This window comes from Oncorhynchus tshawytscha, linkage group LG03 (assembly GCF_018296145.1).
Source record: "Oncorhynchus tshawytscha isolate Ot180627B linkage group LG03, Otsh_v2.0, whole genome shotgun sequence".
Lineage (NCBI taxonomy): Eukaryota > Metazoa > Chordata > Actinopteri > Salmoniformes > Salmonidae > Oncorhynchus > Oncorhynchus tshawytscha.
Window position 1 is genome coordinate 66,837,802 of NC_056431.1, and position 27,695 is coordinate 66,865,496.

The window sequence follows — 27,695 nt, forward strand, 5'->3', positions numbered from 1 at the left end:
GGGGGGATATAGGTAGCACACAGGAGGACATTTTTCTCTGTTAGGATAATTTCCTTTTGAAGGAAATTATTAATTTCCTTCCTTTCCTTTTCTAGCCAAATGTAGAATGTTCCTGTTTTGATTAATTTAATGGAGTGAGTTAGGTCTGCCCTATACCAAATTAGCATACCCCCTGAGTCCCTTCCCTGTTTCACACCTGGTAGTTTGGTGGATGGGACTACCAGCTCTCTGTAACCTAGAGGACAACCAGTGGGTCCGTCTCCTCTATACCAGGTTTCTTGCAGGATGACAATGTCTGTGTTACCGATTTCTTTGGTGAAGTCCGGGTTCCTGCTCTATAGGCCAAAGGCAGATGACCTCAGGCCTTGGATATTCCAGGATGATATAGTGAAGGCTTTTTGTTCCATAGAGTGCCCAATGTTGTTGGTCATGGTTTGGCCTCAGGCCAGTAAGTGTGAGCAGAGCCTGCTGAGCATCTGGTACATGCCATTGGTTTGGGCGAGAGTGAGGGTTGGAACTGTTTGCCCGCTCACTACCTGGGCGTATGAGTGGCTTCCATGTTGAGGCCCTCTTTGCGGGGGTGGGGTGCATGGGGTGGGCAGGAGTGGCATAGGTCTGATCTGAGGGGGCCTAAATGGGGTATGGGCATGGTTGACGTGGGGGGGGTTGATTGGTTGGGGTGGGGGTGTGGATGTGTCTGGGGGTGCTGTGGTCTAGATGTAATTCCTCTTGGCGTGGGTCCTCTATGTGTAGGTCCAGGGGGGTCCTGTAGGTCTGGGAGGGTGTCTCGCTGGTCTGGGTGGGGTGTCTATTGATCTGTTGCTCCTGTGTGAAGTGTTGGGGATACGTTTGAGAGCGATGTCCTTTAGGGTTCGGGCAAAGGTGGGCACTGCTGCCTTGTAGAGGTGGACCTGGTCATAGAGGCTGTTCAAGTCCAGGGTGGAGTGGTGGGCCAGGAAAACATTTGGTTTTGAGGCACAGTCACGGGAAATACTTGCGTTTACCCGCTGTATTGTGGCAGGGTGGAAGTCTTTTCGTGGTAGCAGGGTGGAGATAACCACTTGTGCGTTGGGGAAAGTAGAGGAAGCCTTTTCAATCACTCCCTTTCCTGCTGTGCTCTCAGGTCGTTTGTGCCTGTGTGTATTATTATGTGGCTAGGTGAGCCTAGTTGGTCCTCAGACAGAAGGTCTAGGGCGCGCTGGGTGTTTGGACACCAGAGTTTAGACACACTGGGTTTGGGAAAACGTTTTTTTTCCTTCTATATATTTCCCACTTGAGTCAATAAGGAGTACAATCTGTGTCTTGTGTTTGTCCTCAGTGGGTGTGGGGGGTTGTCAGAAGGGCTATCAGGGTGGCTGACAGGGGGTGCTCAGAGGGGGTGAGAGCCGCTGGGCTTGGGGTTCTTCATTTGTCTGTTCTGCTGTGATGTCAACTCTATGGTCAGGGTCTGGTGTGGTGTGTGCTGTGGTGTCGAGACTTTTGTCGGATGCTGAGGTGGGCTGTTCTGCTGGCTTCTCTGTGGGGGTGGCCACCTCTCTAGTGGGTTGCTCTCTGTCACACGCCGTCCCCCTCAACCTCTCCTCCGTCCCCCTCACCCTCTCCTCCATCCCCCTCGACCTCTCCTCCACCAGCTGTCTGATCCTCTCCTCTTGTGCTCTGTTCTTCTCCTGATCCTGCTCTTTCTCCTGTTGTAGTTGTCTCACCACTGTCCAGAGTGCAGATATGTCTCTCTCCACCTCCAGCATTCCGGGTCTGGTTAAGGGGGTGTTGTTGTGCTGGACTGTTGTCTGGGTCTGTGCTGACTGAAGTGTAATCACCTGCTGTTCCAGCTCCACCTGCCTTACCTCCAGCTGGGTGAATTTGTCCTTCATTTCAATGAGGGAGTGGTAATCTGTGCTGGGAGGTTGACTCTCCACTGGGGGTTGCTCGTCTGTGGGGTTACATAATGAAGAGGTCTGGTCTGACCCGCTCGGGGTGGGGGTATCTTTATCAAGGGAGAGCTTCTCCTGCTGGGCTAATTCTTTAATTTGGTGAAAGTCCAGCTGGAACTGTTTGGGGTTACCCTGTACAAGTACTGTTCCGGATTTATAGAGGTTTATATTAGCTGACTCAGAGTCCTCGTTGTCAAGTATTCTGAGTTTCCACCCCTCGTTAACCCCCCCTCTCTTAACAAGGGGGTAGTGTGCTAATATAGCACTGTGCCATGCCAGGGGATGGTTTGTGTGGAAGATAAGGTTGCTGATGTTCCCATTTTTGTAATAGTCAGCAAAAAGTGTCTCTTGATTTTCCAAAAGGAGCTTCATTTTGTAATCTTTTCTTGCTTTATCATTCTTTACATGCACAGGGTACTGTATTTTAATTACCTCTGAACAGCGGGAGGGAGCTTCTAAGGCCTCTCCATTTGGTTGGGGTAGACTGTGTGACTCTCCTGCCATTGTTGGGCTAATGGGCTTTGACACCTCTCACTTGACATGTCAGTGCTAGTTGAAGCTGTATCAAGCTTGGCAGAATTATGTTAGAATTCAGTCCTTATAAAGTAATGTTGTGTATTTTTCTTCTTGGCTTTTGGAAATAAAATATAGTTTCAGACTAAACATTACTCACTCAGTTCCAGGTTGGATGGTGTTTTCAGGTTTCTGTTGTTTTCCAGAGAATTTGCTGTATAGAGTAATAATCCTTGGTTGTAGTGAACCTTCCAGGTGATTCTGTAATTCCGTCCAAAATCAGGTTGTAGGTTTTAAGTTTTGATTTGAAGTGGGGGTTATGTTGTAGAGGGTAGAATCCAGTATGTGTTCCTGACAAAAAATCCAAGTTTATCTAACTCCTAATCTATCTTTTTTAAAGAAAATGCTGAAAAATGCAAGAGCTCATCTGATTGTGACTTCTCTCTCTCTCTCTCCTTCTATCTCTCTCCATCTATGTCTCTCCTTCTATGTCTCTCATCCTATCTCTCTCATTCTATCTCTCATTCTATCTCCTTCTATCTCTCTCATTCTATCTCTCTCCTTCTATGTCTCTCCTTCAATGTCTCTCCTTCTATGTCTCTCATTCTATCTCTCTCATTCTATGTCTCTCCTTCTATCTCTATCTCTCTCATTCTATCTCTCTCTCTCTCTCTCTCATTCTATCTCTCTCATTCTATCTCTCTCCTTCTATCTCTCTCCTTCTATGTCTCTCCTTCTATGTCTCTCCTTCTATGTCTCTCCTTCTATGTCTCTCTCTCTCTCTCTCTCTCTCTCTCTCATTCTATGTCTCTCCTTCTATCTCTATCTCTCTGTCTCTCATTCTATCTCTCTCTATCTCTCTCATTCTATCTCTCTCCTTCTATGTCTCTCCTTCTATCTCTATCTCTCTCATTCTATCTCTCTCTCATTCTCTCTCTCTCATTCTATCTCTCTCTCTCATTCTATCTCTCTCCTTCTATCTCTTTCATTCTCTCTCATTCTATCTCTTTCATTCTCTCTCATTCTATCTCTCTCCTTCTATCTCTCTCTCTCTCCTTCTATGTCTCTCATTCTGTCTCTCATTCTCTCTCTCTCTCCTTCTGTCTCTCTCTCTCTCTCCTTCTGTCTCTCTCTCCTTCTGTCTCTCTCTCCTTCTGTCTCTCCTGCCTTCTATGTCTCTCTCTCCTTCTATGTCTCTCTCTCCTTCTATGTCTCTCTCTCTCTGTATCTCTTTCTGTCTCTATTTTTTTTCCTCTACATGTTATAAACAGTATTTCGTCGTTCTATAGCATACAGTACATAGTAGGATGATGTAGATTTACTTTGCTAAAGGTTTACATCAGTTGATGTCACAAAGTGCTGTACAGAAACCCAGCCTAAAACCCCAAACAGCAAGCAATACAGGTGTAGAAGCACAGTGGTTAGGTAAAACTCCCTAGAAAGGCCAGAACCTAGGAAGAAACCTAGAGAGGAACCAGGCTATGAGGGGTGGCCAGTCCACTTCTGCCTGTGCCAGGTGGAGATTATAACAGAACATGGCCAAGATGTTCAAATGTTCATAAATGACCAGCAGTGTCAAATAATAATCACAGTGGTTGTCGAGGGTGCAACAAGTCAGCACCTCAGGAGTACATGTCAGTTGGCTTTTCATAGCCGATCATTAAGAGTATCTCTACCGCTCCTGCTGTCTCTAGAGAGTTGAAAACAGCAGGTCTGGGACAGGTAGCACGTCCGGTGAACAGGTCAGAGTTCCATAGCCGCAGGCAGAACAGTTGAAACTGGAGCAGCAGCACGACCAGGTGGACTGGGAATAGCAAGGAATCATCAGGCCAGGTAGTCCTAACACAGTATCCTAACACACTTCTACATTAATGCAGATGCTACTAGGGCTATTTGGAGACCCTATTACCACCACACCGGCAGTCATGATCGCAGTAAAATTCCAGCTGAAGTTTGAGTCACGGTAATCTCCTTTTATGCACTCTGGACATGCTTTGGCAACAACCATCAGGTCCTAATGATCTGGTACTCTCTGTTGTCCGTCTGACCACTCTGACATCAATGAAAATGCAATGGAAAGTCACATCAAACACGTCAAAACAGCTTTTTTTGTAACTCTCACAGTGATGAACCATTTGAAGAAAGAAGTTCAACAGCAGGTTGAACCTGAGTGTAAATATAATTGTTTTATTGAACTTGGCAAGTCAGTTAAGAACAAATTCTTATTTACAATGACGGCCTACCCCGGCCAAACCCTCCCATAACGACACTGGGCCAATTGCGAGCTGTCCGATCATGGCCATTTGTGATACAGCCCGGGATCAAACCAGGGTCTGTAGTGACACCTAGCACTGAGGTGCAGTGCCTTAGACCGCTGCGCCACTAGGGAGCCTAAACATGGTCGTTGTGGATGTTGTTTCAAATCCTAACACAATGAAATGGACAGCGCTTTCTAAGGTGATGAGTAATTCAAAACACCCATATGCATATTAGAGCTTATACATACGTATAGGCTTATGAGCCCTAGACTGGGAAAAAAACGTTATTAAAATGATTATTGTGCTGTTATACAATACATAGCCTTGCTCATATTACGCATGGAAGAAAAACATAAAACAAACTTGATTTAAGATATCTTTGGTACATAATTGGTTCAGCCTATACTCCAAAATTTAACAAATTTGAGTCATCGCATTTGAGTGTGGACTCAATTGTTATGCATGTTGGATGGACTGGTTGCTATCAGGAATCAAGGTAAGACCCAGATGCAGTCCGTGTCGAAGTAACAATGTTTATTAAAGCAACAGGGGCAAAGGTACAGGATGGCAGGCAGGGTCAGGCTCAGGGTCAGGACAGGCAAGGGTCAAAACCAGGAGGACGAAGATGAGCGACACCTGGAGGGGGGTGGAGACAAGCACAAAGACAGGTGAAACCGATCAGGGTGTGACAGTGCCCCCCCCCAGGGGCGCCACCTGGTGTCCTACCTGGGTGCATACCCGATTGACCGGGGTGCCGGCGGTGGAAGTTGGCGATGAGGACTGGGTCCAGGATGTCCCTAGCGGGAACCCAGCACCTCTCCTCCAGGCCGCGGTCGAAGTCTCACCATGTAAGCCGATTGGCCGTCGATGAAACGGACAGAAGGTACGCCGACCTCTTCCTCCTTCTCGGGGAAGAGTGGGGGCTGATACCCCAGGGAACATTCAGAGGGTGATACAAAGCAGGGAAGGGTGTTGCAGGTGTATACCACCCACACAAGCTACTGGCTCCAGGTGGTGGGTTTGGTGGAGACCAGGCAGCGCAGAGTTGTCTCAAGGTCCTGGTTGGCTCACTCCAACTGCCATTGGACTGGGGGAGGAACCCAGAGGACAGGCTGGCCGACAGTCCATGGATGTGGAAGACGTGCTGCTCCATGAGCTGGGCCTTCTCCTTGGCCGAGGGTAGTTTGGGGAGAGGAATGAAGTGGGCGGCCTTGGAAAACCGCGGGACCACTGTCAGGGTGGCAGTGTTTCCCTCAGACGGGGGGAGACCCATGACGAAATCCAGGGATATGTGGGACCAGGGACGGTGAGGGACAGGCAGAGTTGCAGAAGGCCAGAGGTTGCAGAGGGCCAGAGGTTGCAGAAGGCCAGAGGTTGCAGAAGGCCAGCCGGAGCTTGCCAAGGAGTCTTCTCTCTAACCAGACATTCAGGAGAGACTAATGGTATCAGTGCATCGGTGCTTTGGCATTTCACATAACAGCATCCAGAGTCCCTTTGGAAGGCCCCAACCACCTCACCATTGTCATGGTAACACTTGGGGTGTGGCATAAAGCAGAGAGCAGGACTTGGGCCTTGCATCTGCTATGATTACATGATAAGTAATACAATAGCATTAGTCTCAGCTGATTCCTATCTAGAACAAGGCCAAACTAATTTGCATCATCAGCACCACATCCCACTGCAGAAGGACACTGTTGGAAAACTGTTGTGGAGAGATAATGAGGGAAAATGTTCGCCTCTACATCCCTGCATTCCTCCTTTCCTTCTGTTACATCCCCTGCTCAGACCTCTGGGAGCCTATTACCTGTTCCACAGCACGGCCTTCTATTCAGGACCTCACAGTTGTGTGTGTGCGTGTGTACGTGCTTGCATGCGTGTGTGTGTGTAGCACTCAACTTCCTCTATAGCCTGAAGTGTCACCACTTGCTCCAGTGAATAGCTAGCTTTACGTGTGGCAGCGACTAGTAAGACTCTTCAGCAAGGCGGTCAGGTGTGCTAGCAAGCCAGAGGTCCTGAGTTTGAGCCTTGTGTGAGCCAAATCAGGAGGAGGTGGTACTCAATAAGCAAGCAGTCCTTTACACGGGCATACATATATTGCTCTTCATACATCTTGGCCTACAAACATTAATTCTATGCATCTCTCATTTTCATTTGTTTTATTTTTTCAACTTTGTCATTAATTTACTAGTAGTGCGTTCCTTTCCAACAAATCTCCCAGCAGCCGCAGTCTTGACAGAGAGAAGTCCAATGATCCGAGTATTCCGGCTCCGTTCGTAAGTCATTAATTTTCTGTTTCCCCACAGTCACTCATCCAGAATAAGCTGTCTGGAAAGTCCAGCAAGCTTTTCCGCCGCCGAGCAGAAATGGGATTGTGGATGACTGATCACAAAGCTTATAGAGTCCCCACTCGGCATTAATACACACGGGTCCGCAAGCTCTCTCTCTCTCTCTCTCTCTCTCTCTCTCTCTCTCTCTCTCTCTCTCTCTCTCTCTCTCTCTCTCTCTCTCTCTCTCTCTCTCGCTCTCTCTCTCACTCTCTCACTCACACTCTCACTCTCACACACACACACACACACACACACACACACACACACACACACACACACACACACAAAATGTATACATTCACATGCACACAAAGCTGCACTTAGAAACTGTATATCCATGGAGTCCCACTGTGTACACACACACACACACAGCTTATATCCATATAGCTTATATCCACACTGCTGATACATGAACACTCACAGTCGGCTGGTATGAGTGTTTCAGGGTGACATTAAAATATTTTAAATTAACTCCAGATTCAAAACAATATACACATGTATGGTATTTGCTGTGTATACACTACAGTGCATAGCTGCTATATATACTGTATAGAGTGCCTGCTGAAGGTATTCAGACCCCTTGACTTTTTCCACATTTTGTTAGATTACAGCCATATTCTAAACATGTTCCCTCATCAATCTACACACAATACCCCACAATACACAAAATTCTCCCTAAAATAAAAAATTAACTGAAATATCACATTTACATATGTATTCAGACCCTTTACTCAGTACTTTGTTGAAGCACCTTTGGCAGTGATTACATCCTTGAGTCTTCTTGGGTATGTTGCTACAAGCTTGACACACCTGTATTTGGGGAGTTTCTCCCATTATTCTCTGCAGATCAACTCAAGCTCTGTCAGGTTGGATGGGGAGTGTTGCTATTGCACAGCTATTTTCAGGTCTCTCCAGAGATGTTAGACCGGGTTCAAGTCAGGGCTCTGCTTGGGCCACTCAAGGACATTCAGAGACTTGTCCCGAAGCCACTCCTGTGTTGTCTTAGCCGTGTGCTTAGGGTCATTGTCCTGTTGGAAGGTGAACCTTCACCCTAGTCTGTGGTCCTGTGCCAGGTTTCCTCCATACGTGACGCTTGGCATTAAGGCCAAAGAGTTCAATCTTGGTTTCATCAGACCAGAGAACCTTGTTTCTCATGGTCAGAGTCTTTAGGTACCTTTTTGCAAACTCCAAACGGGCTGTCATGTGCCTTTTACTGAGGAGTGGCTTCCGTCTGGCCACTCTACCATGAAGGCCTAATTGGTGGAGTGCTGCAGAGATGGAATGTTCTCCCATCTCCACAGAGGAACTCTAGAGCTCTGTCAGAGTGACCATCAGGTTCTTGGTCACCTCCCTGACCAAGGCCCTTCTCCCCCGATTGCTCAGTTTGGCCAGCTCTAGGAAGAGTCTTGGTGGTTCCAAACTTCTTCCATTTAAGAATGATGGAGGTCACTATGTTCTTGGGGATCTTCAATGCTGGGGATTTTTTTTTTACCCTTCCCCAGATCTGTGCATCGACACAATCCTGTCTCGGAGCTTTATGGACATTTCCTTCAACCTCATGGCTTGGTTTTTACTCTGACATGCACTGTCAACTGTGGGACCTTATGTAAACAGATGTGTGCTTTTCCAAATAAAGTCCAATCAACTGAATTTACCACAGGTGGACTCTAATCAAGTTGTAGAAACATCTCAGGGATGATCAATGTTAACAGGATACACCTGAGCTCAATTACAAATCTCATAGCAAAGGATCTGAATACTTATGTAAATGAGGGATTTCTGTTCTTTTTACTTAGTACGTTTGCAAAAATTTCTAAAAACCTGTTTTCGCTTGTCATTATGGGGTATTGTGTGTAGAATCCATTTTAGAATAAGGCCGTAAAGTAACAAAAAAAAAGTCAAGGGGTCGTGGAAAAAGTCAAGGGGTCTGAATGATTTCAAAAGTCACTGTATATATATATCGTTTTTTTATTTAACCTTTATTTAACTAGGCAAGTCAGTTAATTACGAATAAATGATTTTTTACAATGATGGCCTACCCCGGCCAAACCTGGAACAATTGTGCGCCGCCCTATGGGACTCCTAATCAGCCTGGATTTGAACCAAGTACTGCAGTGACACCTCTTGTACTGAAATGTGGTGTCTTAGACCACTGCGCCACTCGGGAGACCCATAGGGCAGTGCACAATTGGCCCAGTGTCTGTTTTGTGAGGTAATTCTCTGCAACAATAACTTCCTCTATATCCTGCCTGATTCAAGCTACTAAACTGGAACAGAACCTGTTGTGTGTCTCCTCAGCCGTCACAAGACAGACCTGTTGTGTCTCTCTCTCTCTCTCTCTCTCTCTAGTAATTAGCTATAGGATCATCAGTCGTGCAATTATATATGTAGCGGTTTGATGTAATTAGAATGGTATCAGTATTCAGTGTAATTGGTGCTGTGTGATTACCTGATAACACTGTGACCGCCCCCCTCCCGCCGTCGCACAACCCATAGACTCACACATTCAGCACATACACACACTTTCAGCACGTACACCACACACACACACATACACATAACTAGGTGAAACACCCCCACATACACACACTTTTCAGCACTTACACTCACACACACACACATAACTAAGTGATACACACATAACTAGGTGAATACACCCACACATAACTAGGTGAATACACCCACACATACACACATAACTAGGTGATACACCTACACACACACACATAACTAGGTGATACACACATTTCACACACACACACACACACACACACACACACACACACACACACACACACACACACACACACACACACACACACACACACACACACACACACACACATAACTAGGTGATACACACACACACATAACTAGGTGAGACACCAACACACACACATAACTAGGTGATACACCCACACATACACATAACTAGGTGATACACCCACACACACATAACTAGGTGATAAACACACACACACACACACACATAACTAGGTGATACACCCACACATACATAACTAGGTGATAAACCCACACATACACATAACTAGGTGATACACCCACACACACACACACACATAACTAGGTGATGCACTTACACACACACATAACTAGGTGATACATACACATAAGTAGGTGCTACACCCACACACACATAACTAGGTGATACACCCACACATACACATAACTAGGTGATACACCCACACATACACATAACTAGATGATACACCCACACACACACACATAACTAGATGATACACCCACACACACACACATAACTAGATGATACACCCACACACACACACAACTAGGTGATACACCCACACAAGTACATTATATACACTGATTGTACAAAACATTAGGAACACCTTCCTAATATTGAGTTGTACCTCCCCCCTTTTGCCCTCAGAACAGCCTCAATTCGGCGGGGCATGGACTCTACAAGGTGTCGAAAGCGTTCCACAGGGTTGCTGCCCCATGTTGACTCCAGTGCGTGGTACACCATGCTTGATACACACGGGAAACTGTGTTGCAGTTCTTGACATTCAAACCGGTGTGCCTGGCACCTACTACTTGCCTATTCACCCTCTGAATGGCACATATACACAATCCATGTCTCAATTGTCTCAAGGCTTAAACATCTTTATTTAACATGTCTCCTCCCCTTAATCTACACTGATAGGTGTGGATTTAACAAGTGACATCAATAAGGGATCATAGCTTTCGCGTAGATTCACCTGTTCCTAATGTTTTTTACACTCAGTGTACACACACACACACACACACACATACATGACTACATTATACATCAACACACACACATCTCTAGTGAAAGTCTGACGTTATTACATCATGGTAGCATCAAACAGGAGTGATGCAACTCCACAAACACAGCCAGACAGAAACAGAGCAATGCTCCCAAACAGCATCAGCTTGTTGGTTAGAGAGAGAGAGAGAGAGAGAGAGAGAGAAAAGAGGGGGGGAAGAGGGGGGAAGAGAGAGAGAGAGACAGAGGAAAGAGAGCAGGAGAGCAGGAGAGAGGAATAGAGAAAGGTAATAAGGCTAAAGATGTAAGGGTCCACTGAGGACAGTCTGAGGAGCCAACGCTATTAAAGGCTACCGAACTGCCCTGAGTACAAACCCAGCACCACTCCACAGACCGAACTGTAATTAAGCCTTGGCGTGTGTGTGTGTTATTTTCACTCTCTCATAACTTACTTAGAATAGTCTTTCCTCAAATTTCAACATCAACTTAAAGCTGTTGGCGCCGCTAATAAAAAGCCAATGTAAAGAGAGGGGTTATACCTCGGTTGGTCTTTTCTTCCCTATAATAGATCACAGTACTGTGCAGGTCAAAGGTCATATGATCTGTATACTTATAGTTGTATATCTACATGCCTTTGGGGCAATCTTGCCATTGTCATGGCACATATTGTGTTGGCCTATATGCAGAGCAGACGAACCTGCCCTGGCTATTGGACGATAGAGTGTTTCTGTAGATTGGTGTCATGGTAAAGGTCTTTAGACACCCTGTGACATACCTACAGGCCTGCTGAGATAGGTACGTGTTCTGGAGGACTGGTGATGTAAAAGGATATGACTGGTGATGTAAAAGGATATGACTGGTGATGTAAAAGGATATGACTGGTGATGTAAAAGGATATGACTGGTGATGTAAAAGGATATGACTGGTGATGTAAAAGGATATGACTGGTGATGTAAAAGGATATGACTGGTGATGTAAAAGGACAGGACTGGTGATGTAAAAGGACAGGACTGGTGATGTAAAAGGATATGACTGGTGATGTAAAAGGATATGACTGGTGATGTAAAAGGATATGACTGGTGATGTAAAAGGATATGACTGGTGATGTAAAAGGATATGGCTGGTGATGTAAAAGGATATGACTGGTGATGTAAAAGGACAGGACTGGTGATGTAAAAGGACAGGACTGGTGATGTAAAAGGATATGACTGGTGATGTAAAAGGACAGGACTGGTGATGTAAAAGGATATGACTGGTGATGTAAAAGGATATGACTGGTGATGTAAAAGGATATGACTGGTGATGTAAAAGGACAGGACTGGTGATGTAAAAGGACAGGACTGGTAATGTAAAAGGATATGACTGGTGATGTAAAAGGATATGACTGGTGATGTAAAAGGATATGACTGGTGATGTAAAAGGACAGGACTGGTGATGTAAAAGGATATGACTGGTGATGTAAAAGGACAGGACTGGTGATGTAAAAGGATATGACTGGTGATGTAAAAGGATATGGCTGGTGATGTAAAAGGATATGACTGGTGATGTAAAATGATATGACTGGTGATGTAAAAGGATATGACTGGTGATGTAAAAGGACAGGACTGGTGATGTAAAAGGACAGGACTGGTGATGTAAAAGGACAGGACTGGTGATGTAAAAGGATATGGCTGGTGATGTAAAAGGATATGACTGGTGATGTAAAAGGATATGACTGGTGATGTAAAAAAGGACTGGTGATGTAAAAGGACAGGACTGGTGATGTAAAAGGATATGACTGGTGATGTAAAAGGACAGGACTGGTGATGTAAAAGGACAGGACTGGTGATGTAAAAGGATATGACTGGTGATGTAAAAGGATATGACTGGTGATGTAAAAGGATATGACTGGTGATGTAAAAGGATATGACTGGTGATGTAAAAGGATATGACTGGTGATGTAAAAGGATATGACTGGTGATGTAAAAGGACAGGACTGGTGATGTAAAAGGATATGACTGGTGATGTAAAAGGATATGACTGGTGATGTAAAAGGACAGGACTGGTGATGTAAAAGGACAGGACTGGTGATGTAAAAGGATATGACTGGTGATGTAAAAGGACAGGACTGGTGATGTAAAAGGATATGGCTGGTGATGTAAAAGGATATGACTGGTGATGTAAAAGGATATGACTGGTGATGTAAAAGGATATAACTGGTGATGTAAAAGGATATGACTGGTGATGTAAAAGGATATGACTGGTGATGTAAAAGGATATGACTGGTAATGTAAAAGGATATGACTGGTGATGTAAAATGATATGACTGGTGATGTAAAAGGATATGACTGGCGATGTAAAAGGATATGACTGGTGATGTAAAAGGATATGACTGGTGATGTAAAAGGACAGGACTGGTGATGTAAAATGATATGACTGGTGATGTAAAAGGACAGGACTGGTGATGTAAAAGGATATGACTGGTGATGTAAAAGGACAGGACTGGTGATGTAAAAGGACAGGACTGGTGATGTAAAAGGATATGGCTGGTGATGTAAAAGGATATGACTGGTGATGTAAAAGGATATGACTGGTGATGTAAAAGGATATAACTGGTGATGTAAAAGGATATGACTGGTGATGTAAAAGGATATGACTGGTGATGTAAAAGGATATGACTGGTAATGTAAAAGGATATGACTGGTGATGTAAAATGATATGACTGGTGATGTAAAAGGATATGACTGGCGATGTAAAAGGATATGACTGGTGATGTAAAAGGATAGGAAAGGTTAACATGCAGATCTGAAGGATCTGTCTTCTATTGTTAGGCTATTATGAGGTGACCTTTCTAATGACCTTTGCAATGAACTTTATAATGACCTTGTAATGAGCTAATATGTACATTCACAGAGCGGTCACTTTGTAAACACACACACAAACATGTTTGTTTTACTATCCTTGTGGGAACCAATCAATTGATTGCCACTCAAAATCCTATTTTCCCTAACATTAACCTAACCCTAACCTTTACCTGAATTGATTGAGTTTATTTTTAACAGAGACAGTCCAAATTAATCAACTTTTCAGTAAAAGTGACTGTTTTAGCCGGCTGACAAATTTTCAACCGCAGTCCCTGGGCAGGTTACTATAATAAATTACAATAACAAACCTAAACCCTAACCTTAACCCCTACCCATAATCATAATAAACCATAATTGTAACCCTAATTGTAACCCTAACCCTAAAACTAACCACTTGCCTAAAATAGCCTTTTTCCCTGTGGGGACCGGCAAACTGTCCCCACTTGTCAGAATTGTCCTTGTTTTACTATCCTTGTGAGGAGAAGGATATTAAAACATCCCAACACACTAACTGTCTCTGAATGCTAAGGCATGTACATACTGTACATGACCCAATTCTATTTTATCTCTCCCTGAAGAGAGGAGCCCATCCCTCCCAAAACACATAAAGGCCTTTAATAGTAATAAAATGTTCCGTGTTCCCCTGGGAGAACGTTCCCATGTTCCACTAGCAAGCCAGCCGCCCTGACATCCACCGTCTGGACGATTAGCATCATTACAGCATCAGCTCTCCTACTCAATAAGACATGTACAGAAAAAGAGACACACACACATGCATGCACACTCACTCACCATCCGGATACTTTTTATTTAACCTTTATGTCACTAGACAAGTCAGTTAAGAACAAGTTCTTATTTACAATGACAGGCTACCCCAGCCAAACCCTAAACCGGACGATGCTGGGCCAATTGTGCGCCGCCCTATGGGATACACTAGAAATAGCCTCCGATTTTGGGACGTTTGAAAAGGTCCTGAGAACATGGATATCTGCCTTCCAAGGCGCCTACCCCAAAAAAACAAAAAGATTACCCAACACTGGGCATAGACCTAACCTTAACTACTCTGAATTACAGGGAAAATCCACCCAAAAGCACTAATTCCTTTATTAACACGAATATTTGAAGCAATATTTTTTTGTCAACAAATGTTTCATTTTGGCGTTATAATAAGGTTGGAAGCAACATGGAAAATTGTTGTGGAAATCTGTTGCAGCTCAAGTCGACTACAAAATCCACGTAGAAATTGTTTTGCTATCACAGACAGGAACATGTTCCGGGATTCTTCCGATGGCATTGAGGAGTACACCACATCAGTCACTGCCGCTTTCAAGGTGCGGGACTCTATCCCGGAAGCTTACAAGAAATCCTGCTATGCCCTGCGACGAAGCATCAAACAGGCAAAGCGTCAATACAGGGCTAAAATTGAATCATACTTCACCGGCTCTGACGCTCGTCTTATGTAGCAGGGCTTGAACCAAAAATCTCAAATTTGGACTCATCAGACTAAAGGACAGATTTCCACCAGTCTAATGTCCATTGCTCGTGTTTCTTGGCAGAAGCAAGTCTCTTATTATTATTGGTGTCCTTTAGTAGTGGTTTCTTTGCAGCAATTCAACGATGAAGGCCTGATTCACACATTCTCTCTCCTCTGAGCAGCTGATGTTGAGATGTGTCTGTTACTTGATCTCTGCAACAGAGGTAACTCTAGGTCTTCCTTTCCTGTGTGGGTCCTCATGAGAGCCAGTTTCATCATAGCGCTTGATGGTTTTTGCAATTGCACTTGAAGAAACTTTCAAAGTTCTTGAAATTTTCCATGTTGACTGACCTTCATGTCTTAGAGTAAAGATGAGCTGTCATTTCTCTTTGCTTATTTGAGCTGTTCTTGCCATAATATGGACATGGTCTTTTACCAAATAGGGCAATCTTCTGTATACCACCCCTTTCTTGTCACAACACAACTGATTGGCTCAAACTCATTAAGAAGGAAAGAAATTCCACAAATTAACTATTAAGAAGGCACAACTGTTAATTGAAATGCATTCCAGGTGACTACCTCGTGAAGCTGGTTGAGAGAATGCCAAGCAAAGCTGTCATCAAGGCAAAGGGTGGCTACTTTGAAGAATCTCAAATATAAAATGCGTTTTTGATTTGTTTAACACTTTTTTGGTTACTACATGATTCCATATGGGTTATTTCATAGTCTTTACTATTATTGTACAATGTAGAAAATTGTCAAAATAAAGAAAAATCCTGGAATAAGTAGGTGTGTCCAAACTTTTGACTGGTACTGTACTTTCGAGGAAAATAGGCAAGTTTCTCGACAAAAACATTGACTTTGAGAAGGGATTGTATGACGATTAGCTTAGCAACCGCGTGACACAGCATGACAATGTGAAAACAATTCGTCGACAGTCTGCTGGATGGGGCATAATACGTTCCTTCATTCATTGGATTCCTATCTCCTTTCTATAATATCTCTGACAACTGCACCATGCAATGCACCATGGACTAAAGACGGAGACAAATAGGAAAAATGTGCTAGACCCTCAGTTAAATTACACATTTCTCGAGGTAGAAAAATTGGTAGAAATATTGCAAAAAGTTAGAGAGAAGAAATCCTCCCGAGTTATGACCAGTATGACCTCCCGAGTTATCGGCCAGCATTAAAATCTGACATGTATGATAGACGTTTTTTGTGATCTAAAATTCGTATTCCTATTAACTTCTAGTGTAGTGAGAGAGACTTTATCACGGTGCTACGTCATACCGGACAGATTTCTGCCTGCTTGAACACCAATAACCCACATGAAAATGTGAAATGACCCAGGGAAAAGATAGAACATCACACGGAGATGTACAAAAACTGTTAAACATTCAAGAAGGGTGAACCTTTCCTTTACTGACAAAACAGTTCACTTTTTTGTTGTTTCTGTTTTAACCCTGTAACCACACAGAATCCACCCTGTAACCACACAGAATCAACCCTGTAATCACACAGAATCAACCCTGTAATCACACAGAATCAACCCTGTAACCGCACAGAATCAACCCTGTAACCACACAGAATCAACCCTGTAACCACACAGAATCAACCCTGTAACCACACAGAATCAACCCTGTAACCGCACAGAATCAACCCTGTAACCGCACAGAATCAACCCTGTAACCACACAGAATCCACCCTGTAACCACACAGAATCAACCCTGTAATCACACAGAATCAACCCTGTAACCGCACAGAATCAACCCTGTAACCACACAGAATCCACCCTGTAACCACACAGAATCAACCCTGTAACCACACAGAATCAACTCTGTAACCACACAGAATCCACCCTGTAACCACACAGAATCAACCCTGTAATCACACAGAATCAACCCTGTAACCACACAGAATCAACCCTGTAATCACACAGAATCAACCCTGTAACCGCACAGAATCAACCCTGTAACCACACAGAATCAACCCTGTAACCACACAGAATCAACCCTGTAACCACACAGAATCAACCCTGTAACCACACAGAATCAACCCTGTAACCGCACAGAATCAACCCTGTAACCGCACAGAATCAACCCTGTAACCACACAGAATCAACCCTGTAACCACACAGAATCCACCCTGTAACCACACAGAATCCACCCTGTAACCGCACAGAATCAACCCTGTAATCAACCCTGCACAGAATCAACCCTGTAACCGCACAGAATCAACCCTGTAACCACACAGAATCAACCCTGTAACCACACAGAATCAACCCTGTAACCACACAGAATCAACTCTGTAACCACACAGAATCAACCCTGTAACCACACAGAATCAACCCAGAATAATCACACAGAATCAACCCTGTAACCTGTAACCACAGAATCAACCCTGTAACCACACAGAATCAATCTGTAACCACACAGAATCAACCCTGTAACCACACAGAATCAACTCTGTAACCACACAGAATCAACCCTGTAACCACACAGAATCAACCCTGTAACCACACAGAATCAACCCTGTAACCACACAGAATCAACTCTGTAACCACACAGAATCAACTCTGTAACCACACAGAATCAACCCTGTAACCACACAGAATCAACTCTGTAACCACACAGAATCAACCCTGTAACCACACAGAATCAACCCTGTAACCACACAGAATCAACTCTGTAACCACACAGAATAACCACACAGAATGACTGTAACCACCTGTAACCACACAGAATCAACCCTGTAACCACACAGAATCAACTCTGTAACCACACAGAATCAACCCTGTAACCACACAGAATCAACCCTGTAACCACACAGAATCAACTCTGTAACCACACAGAATCAACCCTGTAACCACACAGAATCAACTCTGTAACCACACAGAATCAACCCTGTAACCACACAGAATCAACCTGTAACCACACAGAATCAACTCTGTAACCACACAGAATCAACCCTGTAACCACACAGAATCAACTCTGTAACCACACAGAATCAACTCTGTAACCACACAGAATCAACTCTGTAACCACACAGAATCAACCCTGTAACCACAGAACAAAATCAACCCTGTAACCACACAGAATCAACCCTGTAACCACACAGAATCAACCCTGTAACCACACAGAATCAACTCTGTAACCACACAGAATCAACCCTGTAACCACACAGAATCAACCCTGTAACCACACAGAATCAACCCTGTAACCACACAGAATCAACTCTGTAACCACACAGAATCAACTCTGTAACCACACAGAATCAACCCTGTAACCACACAGAATCAACTCTGTAACCACACAGAATCAACCCTGTAACCACACAGAATCAACCCTGTAATCACACAGAATCAACCCTGTAACCACACAGAATCAACTCTGTAACCACACAGAATCAACCCTGTAACCACACAGAATCAACTCTGTAACCACACAGAATCAACCCTGTAACCACACAGAATCAACCCTGTAACCACATGTGCATTCATAATACTTAGAATTTCGAAGGGAAACTTTGAGTTCTTGTTGCTCACACCCATATGCACACATTTAATTTAAACACACTCCTCTCTCTCTCTCTCTCTCTCTCTCTGTCTCTCTCTCTCTCTTTCATTCTCTCTCTCTCTGTCTTTCTCTCTGTCTCTCTCTCTCGCTCTCTCTTTCATTCTCTCTCTCTCTGTCTCTCTCTCTCTCTCTCTCTCTCTCTCTCTCTCTCTCTCTCTCTCTCTCTCTCTCTGTCTCTCTCTCTCGCTCTCTCTTTCATTCTCTCTCTCTCTCTCTCTCTCTCTCTCTGTCTCTCTCTCTCTCTCTCTCTCTCTCTCTCTCATTTCAATTAAATTCAAGGGGCTTCATTGGCATGGGAAACATATGTTTACATTACCAAAGCAAGTGAAATAGATAATAAACTAAAGTGAAAAAGACAATACAAAATGAAGAGTAAACCAGTTTAAAGGGAATATGCACATTTTACATGTCATATTACGTTTATATACAGTGTTGTAATTATGTGCAAATAGTCAAAGTAAAAATGGAAAAAAACTAACCATAAATATGTGTTGTATTTACAATTATGTTTGTTCTTCACTGGTTGCCCTTTTCTTGTGGCAAAAGGTCACAAATATTGCTGCTGTAATGGCACACTGGAATTTCACCCAAGAGATATAGGAGTTTATCAAAATGTAACTTGTTTTGGAATTCTTTGTCGGTCTGTGTAATCCGAGGTTAATATGTGTCTCAAATATGGTCATACAATTGGCTGGAGTTTAGGAAATGCAGCTCAGTTTCTAACTCATTTTGTGGACAGTGTTCACATAGCCTGTTTTCCCTTGAGAGCGAGGTGTACCTATGGCGGCCTCTCTCAATCGTAAGGCCATGCTCACTGAGTCTGTACATCGTCAAAGCTTTCCTTAAGTTTGTGTCAGTCACAGTGGACAGGTATTCTGCCACTGTGTACTCTCTGTTAAGGGTCAGTCACAGTGGACAGGTATTCTGCCACTGTGTACTCTCTGTTAAGGGTCAGTCACAGTGGACAGGTATTCTGCCACTGTGTACTCTCTGTTAAGGGTCAGTCACAGTGGACAGGTATTCTGCCACTGTGTACTCTCTGTTAAGGGTCAGTCACAGTGGACAGGTATTCTGCCACTGTGTACTCTCTGGGATAGTGAGACGCTAGCGTCTGAAGTGGCCAATAGCCTGGGGAAATGCATAGCGCCAAATTCAAATAAAACGCAATCAAACTCAAACGTTCATTAAATCACACATGCAGGGTACTCAATTAAAGCTACATTCATTAAATCACACATGCAGGGTACTCAATTAAAGCTACATTCATTAAATCACACATGCAGGGTACTCAATTAAAGCTACACTCGTTGTGAATGCAGCCAACATGTCAGATTTTAAAAATGCTTTTCGGCGAAAGCATGAGAAGCTATTATCTGATAGCATGCACCCCCCCTGAACCACCTGAACGAGTTGTAAACAAAATAATTAGCGTAGCCGGCGCTACACAAAACGCTGAAATAAAATATAAAACATGCATTACCTTTGACGAGCTTCTTTGGTGGCACTCCAATATGTCCCATAAACATCACAATTGTTCCTTTTTTTCGATTAATTCCGTCCATGTATACCCAAAATGTTCATTTATGAAGCAGGTTTGATCCGGAAAAAAACAGCTTTCCAAAACACAACGTCACTGCAAAACATTTCAAAAGTCGCCTACAAACTTTGCCAAAATATTTCAAACTACTTTTGTAATACAACTTTAGGTATTTTTAAACGTTAATAATCAATAAAATTGTAGACAGGGCAATCTGTATTCAATAGAGAAAGTAAACAAAACATGCTCCTTCATTTTTAAAAATGTTTTATTAATATCAAATCAATACATAAAGCACATGAGGGAACACAAGCATACATCGATTACAAACAATAGGCAATCGAGCTAGGTGGTACAATATCACATTACAATTACACAAGGACCTTAAGGGACATGCATATACTTACAATTCTAACAGCTTTTTTGTTAGTAGAGCATTTAACCGTCTTAAAATACAGTTCAATTTCTTTTTGTAGGGTACGAAAATGTGGTTTTCTGTTTGTGAATTTACATTTGTGTATATGAAATTTGGTCAAAAGAATAATGAAATTAATTACATAAAAATGATTCCGCTTATTTCTATTGTATGTAAAGAATCCAAACAGTACATCTCTCCACAATAGTGTAAAATCTTCATAAATGTGTTCAATTATAAACCTACTGATGTCTTGCCACAGTTTTCTTACATGAATACAATGCCAAAAAAGATGCACAACTGTTTCTGGGTGGTCATTACAAAAGGAGCAATTTGAGTTGATGTTTTCCTTAAACTTCTTCATATAGTGGTTGACAGGATAATATTTATGAATAATTTTAAAGGAAACTTCCTTAATTTTGTTAACAAGTAGGTATGTGTGTGGCAACATCCAAACTTTTTTCCAACAGATATTATCAATAAATCCATTCCAATAAGGCATGACATAAGGTATAGATACAATATCCTGCTGAAACAAGGGTCGTATCGCTCTGTTGTTGAATGGACCAAAAGAGAAACAAATCTTTCCTACTGATGAGTCAACAGGGTCAATAGAAGGTAGGCTCTGAGGGTCAGGTCTTGACATGTTCCTGAATAACAGAGCAACACCTGAGGGAATGGCATCTAAAACAATTGCAAAATCTTTAGGTGTTACAGGGACCTTGTAAAGTGATAAGAATTCTTTATAACTGAGTAAAAGACCCTCTGCATTTACCAGTTGGCTCACCAATAGGATATTATTTCGGAACCAATATTCTTATATTATTTCGGAACCAATATTTTTATACAATATATCCCGATTATTCCATATATAATATCTGTGTGGAGAAAAATTGTGTTTATAAATTAAGGACCATGACAAGAAAACCTGCCAATGAAAAGCAGAAAGTTTCACTGGAACTTTGTCAATATTAGAATTGCAAAACAACATGAAGTTAAGGCCACCAAAAGTAGAGAAGACATGATGAGGAATAAAATTCCAGATAGAAGTGGGTCTTCTTAGGAATTGTTTTATCCAATTGATCTTAAAAGTATTATTTAAAGTAGTAAAATCCAGAAAATTCAGTCCACCATTCTCATAAGTGTTCATTACAACAGTTTTCCTAATGTAATGGGTACGGTTTCTCCAAAGAAAGTTGAAAAGCATCTGGTCTATCTCCTTGCTTGTTTTACGGTCAAGATATAAAGATAGAGCACCATATGTTAGTCTAGAGATACCTTCAGCCTTGGTTATTAGGACTCTACCTTTTAAAGATAAGTCCCTCTGTAGCCATTGATTTAGTTTCTTCTGGGCCTTTTTCCCTCTTGCGTAACTATCAAAAGTGTAACGTTGTTCCAGGAAGTGCCTCTTCTTCGTTTCACCAATGATTAACTTCAACCCAATTTCAAAGACTGGTGACATCCCGTGGAAGTCGTAGGAACTGTAAAATGGGCGCTATCTAATTTCCCTTGCCAAAGACAATTGAGGGAACTGTCAGAGGGAAAAAATTGTTTTATTCTGAACAGTTTTTCCTTGGTGTTTTTGCCTGCTACATAAGTTCTGTTATAGTCACAGACATGATTGAACCAGTTTTAGAAACTTCAGATTGTTTTCTATCCACCCCTACTAATCATATGCATATAATATATTCCTGGCATGAGTAGCAGGAAGTTGAAATTGTGCATGCTTTTTATCAAAAAGTAGAAATGCTGCCCCCTATCTCTAAGAAGTTGGGCCAGTCACAGTGGTCAGGTATTCTGCCGCTGTGTACTCTCTGTTAAGGGCCAGTCACAGTGGTCAGGTATTCTGCCACTGTGTACTCTCTGTTAAGGGTCAGTCACAGTGGTCAGGTATTCTGCCACTGTGTACTCTCTGTTAAGGGTCAGTCACAGTGGACAGGTATTCTGCCACTGTGTACTCTCTGTTAAGGGTCAGTCACAGTGGACAGGTATTCTGCCACTGTGTACTGTCTGTTTAGGGTCAGTCACAGTGGTCAGGTATTCTGCCACTGTGTACTGTCTGTTTAGGGTCAGTCACAGTGGTCAGGTATTCTGCCACTGTGTACTCTCTGTTAAGGGTCAGTCACAGTGGACAGGTATTCTGCCACTTTGTACTCTCTGTCAAGGGTCAGTCACAGTGGACAGGTATTCTGCCACTGTGTACTCTCTGTTAAGGGTCAGTCACAGTGGACAGGTATTCTGCCACTGTGTACTGTCTGTTAAGGGTCAGTCACAGTGGACAGGTATTCTGCCACTGTGTACTCTCTGTTAAGGGTCAGTCACAGTGGTCAGGTATTCTGCCACTTTGTACTCTCTGTCAAGGGTCAGTCACAGTGGACAGGTATTCTGCCACTGTGTACTGTCTGTTAAGGGCCAGTCACAGTGGTCAGGTATTCTGCCACTTTGTACTGTCTGTTAAGGGCCAGTCACAGTGGACAGGTATTCTGCCACTGTGTACTGTCTGTTAAGGGCCAGTCACAGTGGACAGGTATTCTGCCACTGTGTACTGTCTGTTAAGGGCCAGTCACAGTGGTCAGGTATTCTGCCACTGTGTACTCTCTGTTAAGGGTCAGTCACAGTGGACAGGTATTCTGCCACTTTGTACTCTCTGTCAAGGGTCAGTCACAGTGGACAGGTATTCTGCCACTTTGTACTCTCTGTCAAGGGTCAGTCACAGTGGACAGGTATTCTGCCACTGTGTACTGTCTGTTAAGGGCCAGTCACAGTGGTCAGGTATTCTGCCAGGTATTCAGGTATTCTGCCACTGTGTACTCTCTGTTTAGGGCCAATCAGCATTTTAGCATTTTAGTTGGCACTGTATTTTTGTACATTTTTTACAATGTGTCAAGTAATTTTCTTTTTGTTTTCTCATGATTTGATGGGTCAAATTGTGTTGCTGTTGCTGTCCTGGGGCTCTGTGGGGTGTGTTTGTGTTTGTGAACAGAGCCCCAGGACCAGCTTGCTTAGGGGACTCTTCTCCAGGTTCGTCTCTCTGTAGGTGATGGCTTTTTTATGGAAGGTTTGGCAATCACTTACTTTTAGGTGGTTATAGAATTTAAAAGCTCTATTCTGGATTTTGATCATTAGTGGGTATTGGCCTAATTCTGCTCCGCATGCAGTATTTGGTGTTTTATGTTGTACACAGAGGAGGATTTTGCAGAATTCTGCATGCAGTCTCAATTTGGTGTTTCTCTCTCTCTCTCTCTGTCACTCTTTCTCTCTCTCATACACTCACAATGATGCTTGTTCAAACACTGAGCACCATTAACTGGTGTCATGTCTGTGTCAAATCATTGACAAATTGATTAGCGCAAATAGGCCAAACTAAATGTATGTCATTTATATAGGCAACAGAGAGGAATATCACTCTGTAGTGAAAGATAATGGAGAACAAGGGAAGACAGGAGGAAAAGAGTTGAGATTCATAGCATCAGAGAGAGTTCTAGTGTACATGTTGTCTTTCATTTGGCAACTTGAGATGTTCTTTGCTGTCACTCCACTGGTGTCCATTAGTTCATTGTGAATATGACATAACCAACACTGCACCATCCCTTCCTGCTAGTCTGTTTTCTGGTTGCAGGATCCAGACTGTGTGAATGCTTACTTGCTTTTTGAGGGTTCTGTTCTAGTGTCAGGTATAATTAATACAACAGAGCATTTTAGGAAACAGACTTTTTGTTCTACCGGAGGACTGGATGTACTGTTAGGAGTTTTCTGTTTCAGAGAAGGACGTCCTTGCATTGGAGACGGCATAAATTCACAAGCTCTCTCTGTCTCCCTCTCTCTGTCTCCCTCTCTCTGTCTCCCTCTCTCTGTCTATCCCTCTCTCTGTCTCCCTCTCTCTGTCTCCCTCTCTCTGTCTCCCTCTCTCTGTCTCCCTCTCTCTGTCTATCCCTCTCTCTGTCTCTCCTCTCTCTGTCTCCCTCTCTCTGTCTATCCCTCTCTCTGTCTCCCTCTCTCTGTCTATCCCTCTCTCTGTCTCCCTCTCTCTGTATCCCCTCTCTGTATCCCTCTCTCTGTCTATCCCTCTCTCTGTCTATCCCTCTCTCTTTCTGTCTCCCTCTCTCTGTCTCCCTCTCTCTGTCTCCCTCTCTCTGTCTATCCCTCTCTCTGTCTCCCTCTCTCTGTCTCCCTCTCTCTGTCTCCCTCTCTCTGTCTCCCTCTCTCTGTCTATCCCTCTCTCTGTCTCCCTCTCTCTGTCTATCCCTCTCTCTGTCTCCCTCTCTCTGTCTCCCTCTCACTGTCTCCCTCTCTCTGTCTCCCTCTCTCTGTCTATCCCTCTCTCTGTCTCCCTCTCTCTGTCTATCCCTCTCTCTGTCTCCCTTTCTCTGTATCCCTCTCTCTGTCTCCCTCTCTCTGTATCCCTCTCTCTGTCTCCCTCTCTCTGTCTATCCCTCTCTCTGTCTCCCTCTCTCTGTCTCCCTCTCTCTGTCTCCCTCTCTCTGTCTATCCCTCTCACTGTATCTTTACTCTTACTAAGTGGGCCTATGTGACTTTTGCCTATGCCTTTAAAAAAGCAAGGTTCAGTAGCAGTATGGTGCCATGGCATTCTCATGTTTGTGAGTGACATCTAACATGTCTAAACTGTGTGTTTCTTTGTTCCAGCCCCTCTGACTGACAAGCCACCGAAGATCCTTTATCCTTCTGAGAACAAGATCATCAACATGGAGCTACAGCTAGGTAAGAGCTAGAGCTCTGCTACACGACATGAGCCTTACAGGCCCCGACATTATACATCGGGTTAAGACTGGGTAGAAGCTGTTTTTTCATCAATAACTAGGATACGGGCAGGGCTTGGGTATCACTAAATTGATCACTAACATATTGAAGCTGAGCCATTTGCTCGTGCTCTGCTGCGCAGTACAGTCATATCTGACTAAGATCATAGCATGGTGTCAGAAGTGCTTCAACCTTGTCAAATATAAGACAGGAGAGATTATTTTACAGTTTTGTCTGGATTTAGAGTGACGAAAGGTAGCTAACTGCTCTTTCATGTCTTGTCATTGAGCAAAGCAGCCCAAGCGAAGCAGTTGCTATGGATACTCACAGATCCAAACCATGTGCAAAGAGCATGCAGAGCAAACTCCAAGCAATAAGTGAGTGACAGAGAGAGAGGAGCATCTAATTACTAACAGAGGAAGTTATTTCTGATTTTGTGTTTGGGGCTGGGCCACGCCGCGCCTTAAATTTGGCAGAAGCAATCAGGCCTGGGTAGGGTAGGGCAGGAGCTTGGGATTTATTCCCTCTTCGTTATCAGTAGGAGCTTTGTGTGTGTGTGTGTGTGTGTGTGTGTGTGTGTGTGTGTGTGTGTGTGTGTGTGTGTGTGTGTGTGTGTGTGTGTGTGTGTGTGTGTGTGTGTGTGTGTGTGTGTGTGTGTGTGTGTGTGTGTGTGTGTGTGTGCGGGCGTGCGTGCGTGTTTATGTGTGTGTGTCAAATCAAATACAATGTTATTGGTCACATACACATATTTAGCAGATGTTTATTGGTCGCATACACATATTTAGCAGATGTTATTGCGGGTGTAGCGAAGTGCATGGGTTCCTAGCTCCAACAAAGTGTGTGTGTGCGTGTGTGGGTGTGCGTGCGTACGATCCTCTGTATGTTAGCATCTACAGTATGTCTATTTCCTCTGTGGTGCTGTATACAGATATAGGATTTCATTTGAGCCAGTTTGCTACAGCAGAAAAATAGTCCTGCAGCAAATGTGAATTTTTATGTGGATTATAATGAATGGATAAAGAACATGTTTTAAACATTTTTCATTGGTGAAAATCAAGTCTGACATTTTAAAGTGGAAATGATCATCTTTAGAAGTATTTTAAATGATCAACAACAGAATAATTAAATGAACATCCTACATCTGTACTAGAGTGTGAAAGAAAGAACAAAACTGAATCTCTAAATGACTGAAAAGTGATGAATTCACAGATCCTCTTAGACTGTAACCTCCCTGCTTATCAGACAGATTGATGATGACAGTTTTAACTCTGATAGAAGAACACAGACACGGTAAAACAATTTTTCTGTCTATAGAAATGCTGCTGTTTCCTCAACGATATCGGCTCCATATGGTGCCAGTGTTGTGTAGCGTGGTTGTCCACATGGAGAGGAGGTGGCTTACAATACTGCAGATTGTCTTTGTTGACAGGGGTCAGGGTGGCCCGAGGTACGTGCATTTGTGTGTGTGTTTGCTCCACAGAGTGCTTTGGAGACAATACCACTCTTTTCTTTAGTGTTTTGTTGTTATCAGGGATACACGTGGGTTATTGGTAGCTCACACAGGGAGATCACTCTAGAAAGGACAATATGTGATGACATGTCTGTAAACATTCCAATGAGGTGCAGAAGTCGGAATGATGTATCAATTGGGGAGGAAGCAGAGCAACCTGAGCGCATCAAGGGTAAGATACCTTTAATTATTGTGCATGTTTAAATAGAGGGAACTTCACAATAAAAAATATGTATTTGTGTAGGAACCACTAAAGAAGGTTCTGAACATATTTTGTTTTTATATACAGTGCCTTCAGAAAGTGTTCGTACCTGTTAACCAATTTTCCCTCAAAAACATTTTGGCACTGAGCAATTGTTAGCTCTGCTGATTGCAAACTTGAATGTTGTGAAAATTCTGTGCAACTCCCAGTGCGTGTGTTCTGTGAACAATGAGGCTGTACCCGCTTTAAGTTACAGTTTCAGACAGTGGTCAAGTAGGCTACTGTGGCTATTTGATCATAATGTAAGTCTACCAGAGTGGCCTAACCATCAAAAACAATGGAGAAAATGCATCCCATAATGTTTTAACATGGAAATAGCTGTTCTATCATTCAGTCTACAGTAGCAGCCAATGTGTAGTGTTCAATGTAGATCTACATCCCATGAGACTTTTGAATAAAACATGCAGGGCTTGACATTAACCTGTTTATCCACTTGTCCTTCAGACAAGGAGGTGACTGAAAAGGTTCTTGTGTTGTTTGATGCAACAAGCCACTTTACAAAATAAAATGTATCATTTTT

At 43.2% G+C, this 27,695-nt stretch overlaps 1 protein-coding gene across 4 annotated transcripts in view; it reads left to right on the forward strand.

Moving 5' to 3' along the window:
• LOC112238580 (interleukin-1 receptor accessory protein-like 1-B) overlaps positions 1-27,695 on the forward strand; it is a 462,784-nt gene that overhangs the window by 289,551 nt on the left and 145,538 nt on the right. For all 4 annotated transcript variants that reach the window (XM_042319851.1, XM_042319853.1, XM_042319852.1 and 1 more), the window contains exon 6: positions 25,290-25,364. In XM_042319851.1, coding sequence (XP_042175785.1) covers positions 25,290-25,364 — 75 coding nt within the window. The remainder of the gene's footprint in view (positions 1-25,289; positions 25,365-27,695) is intronic.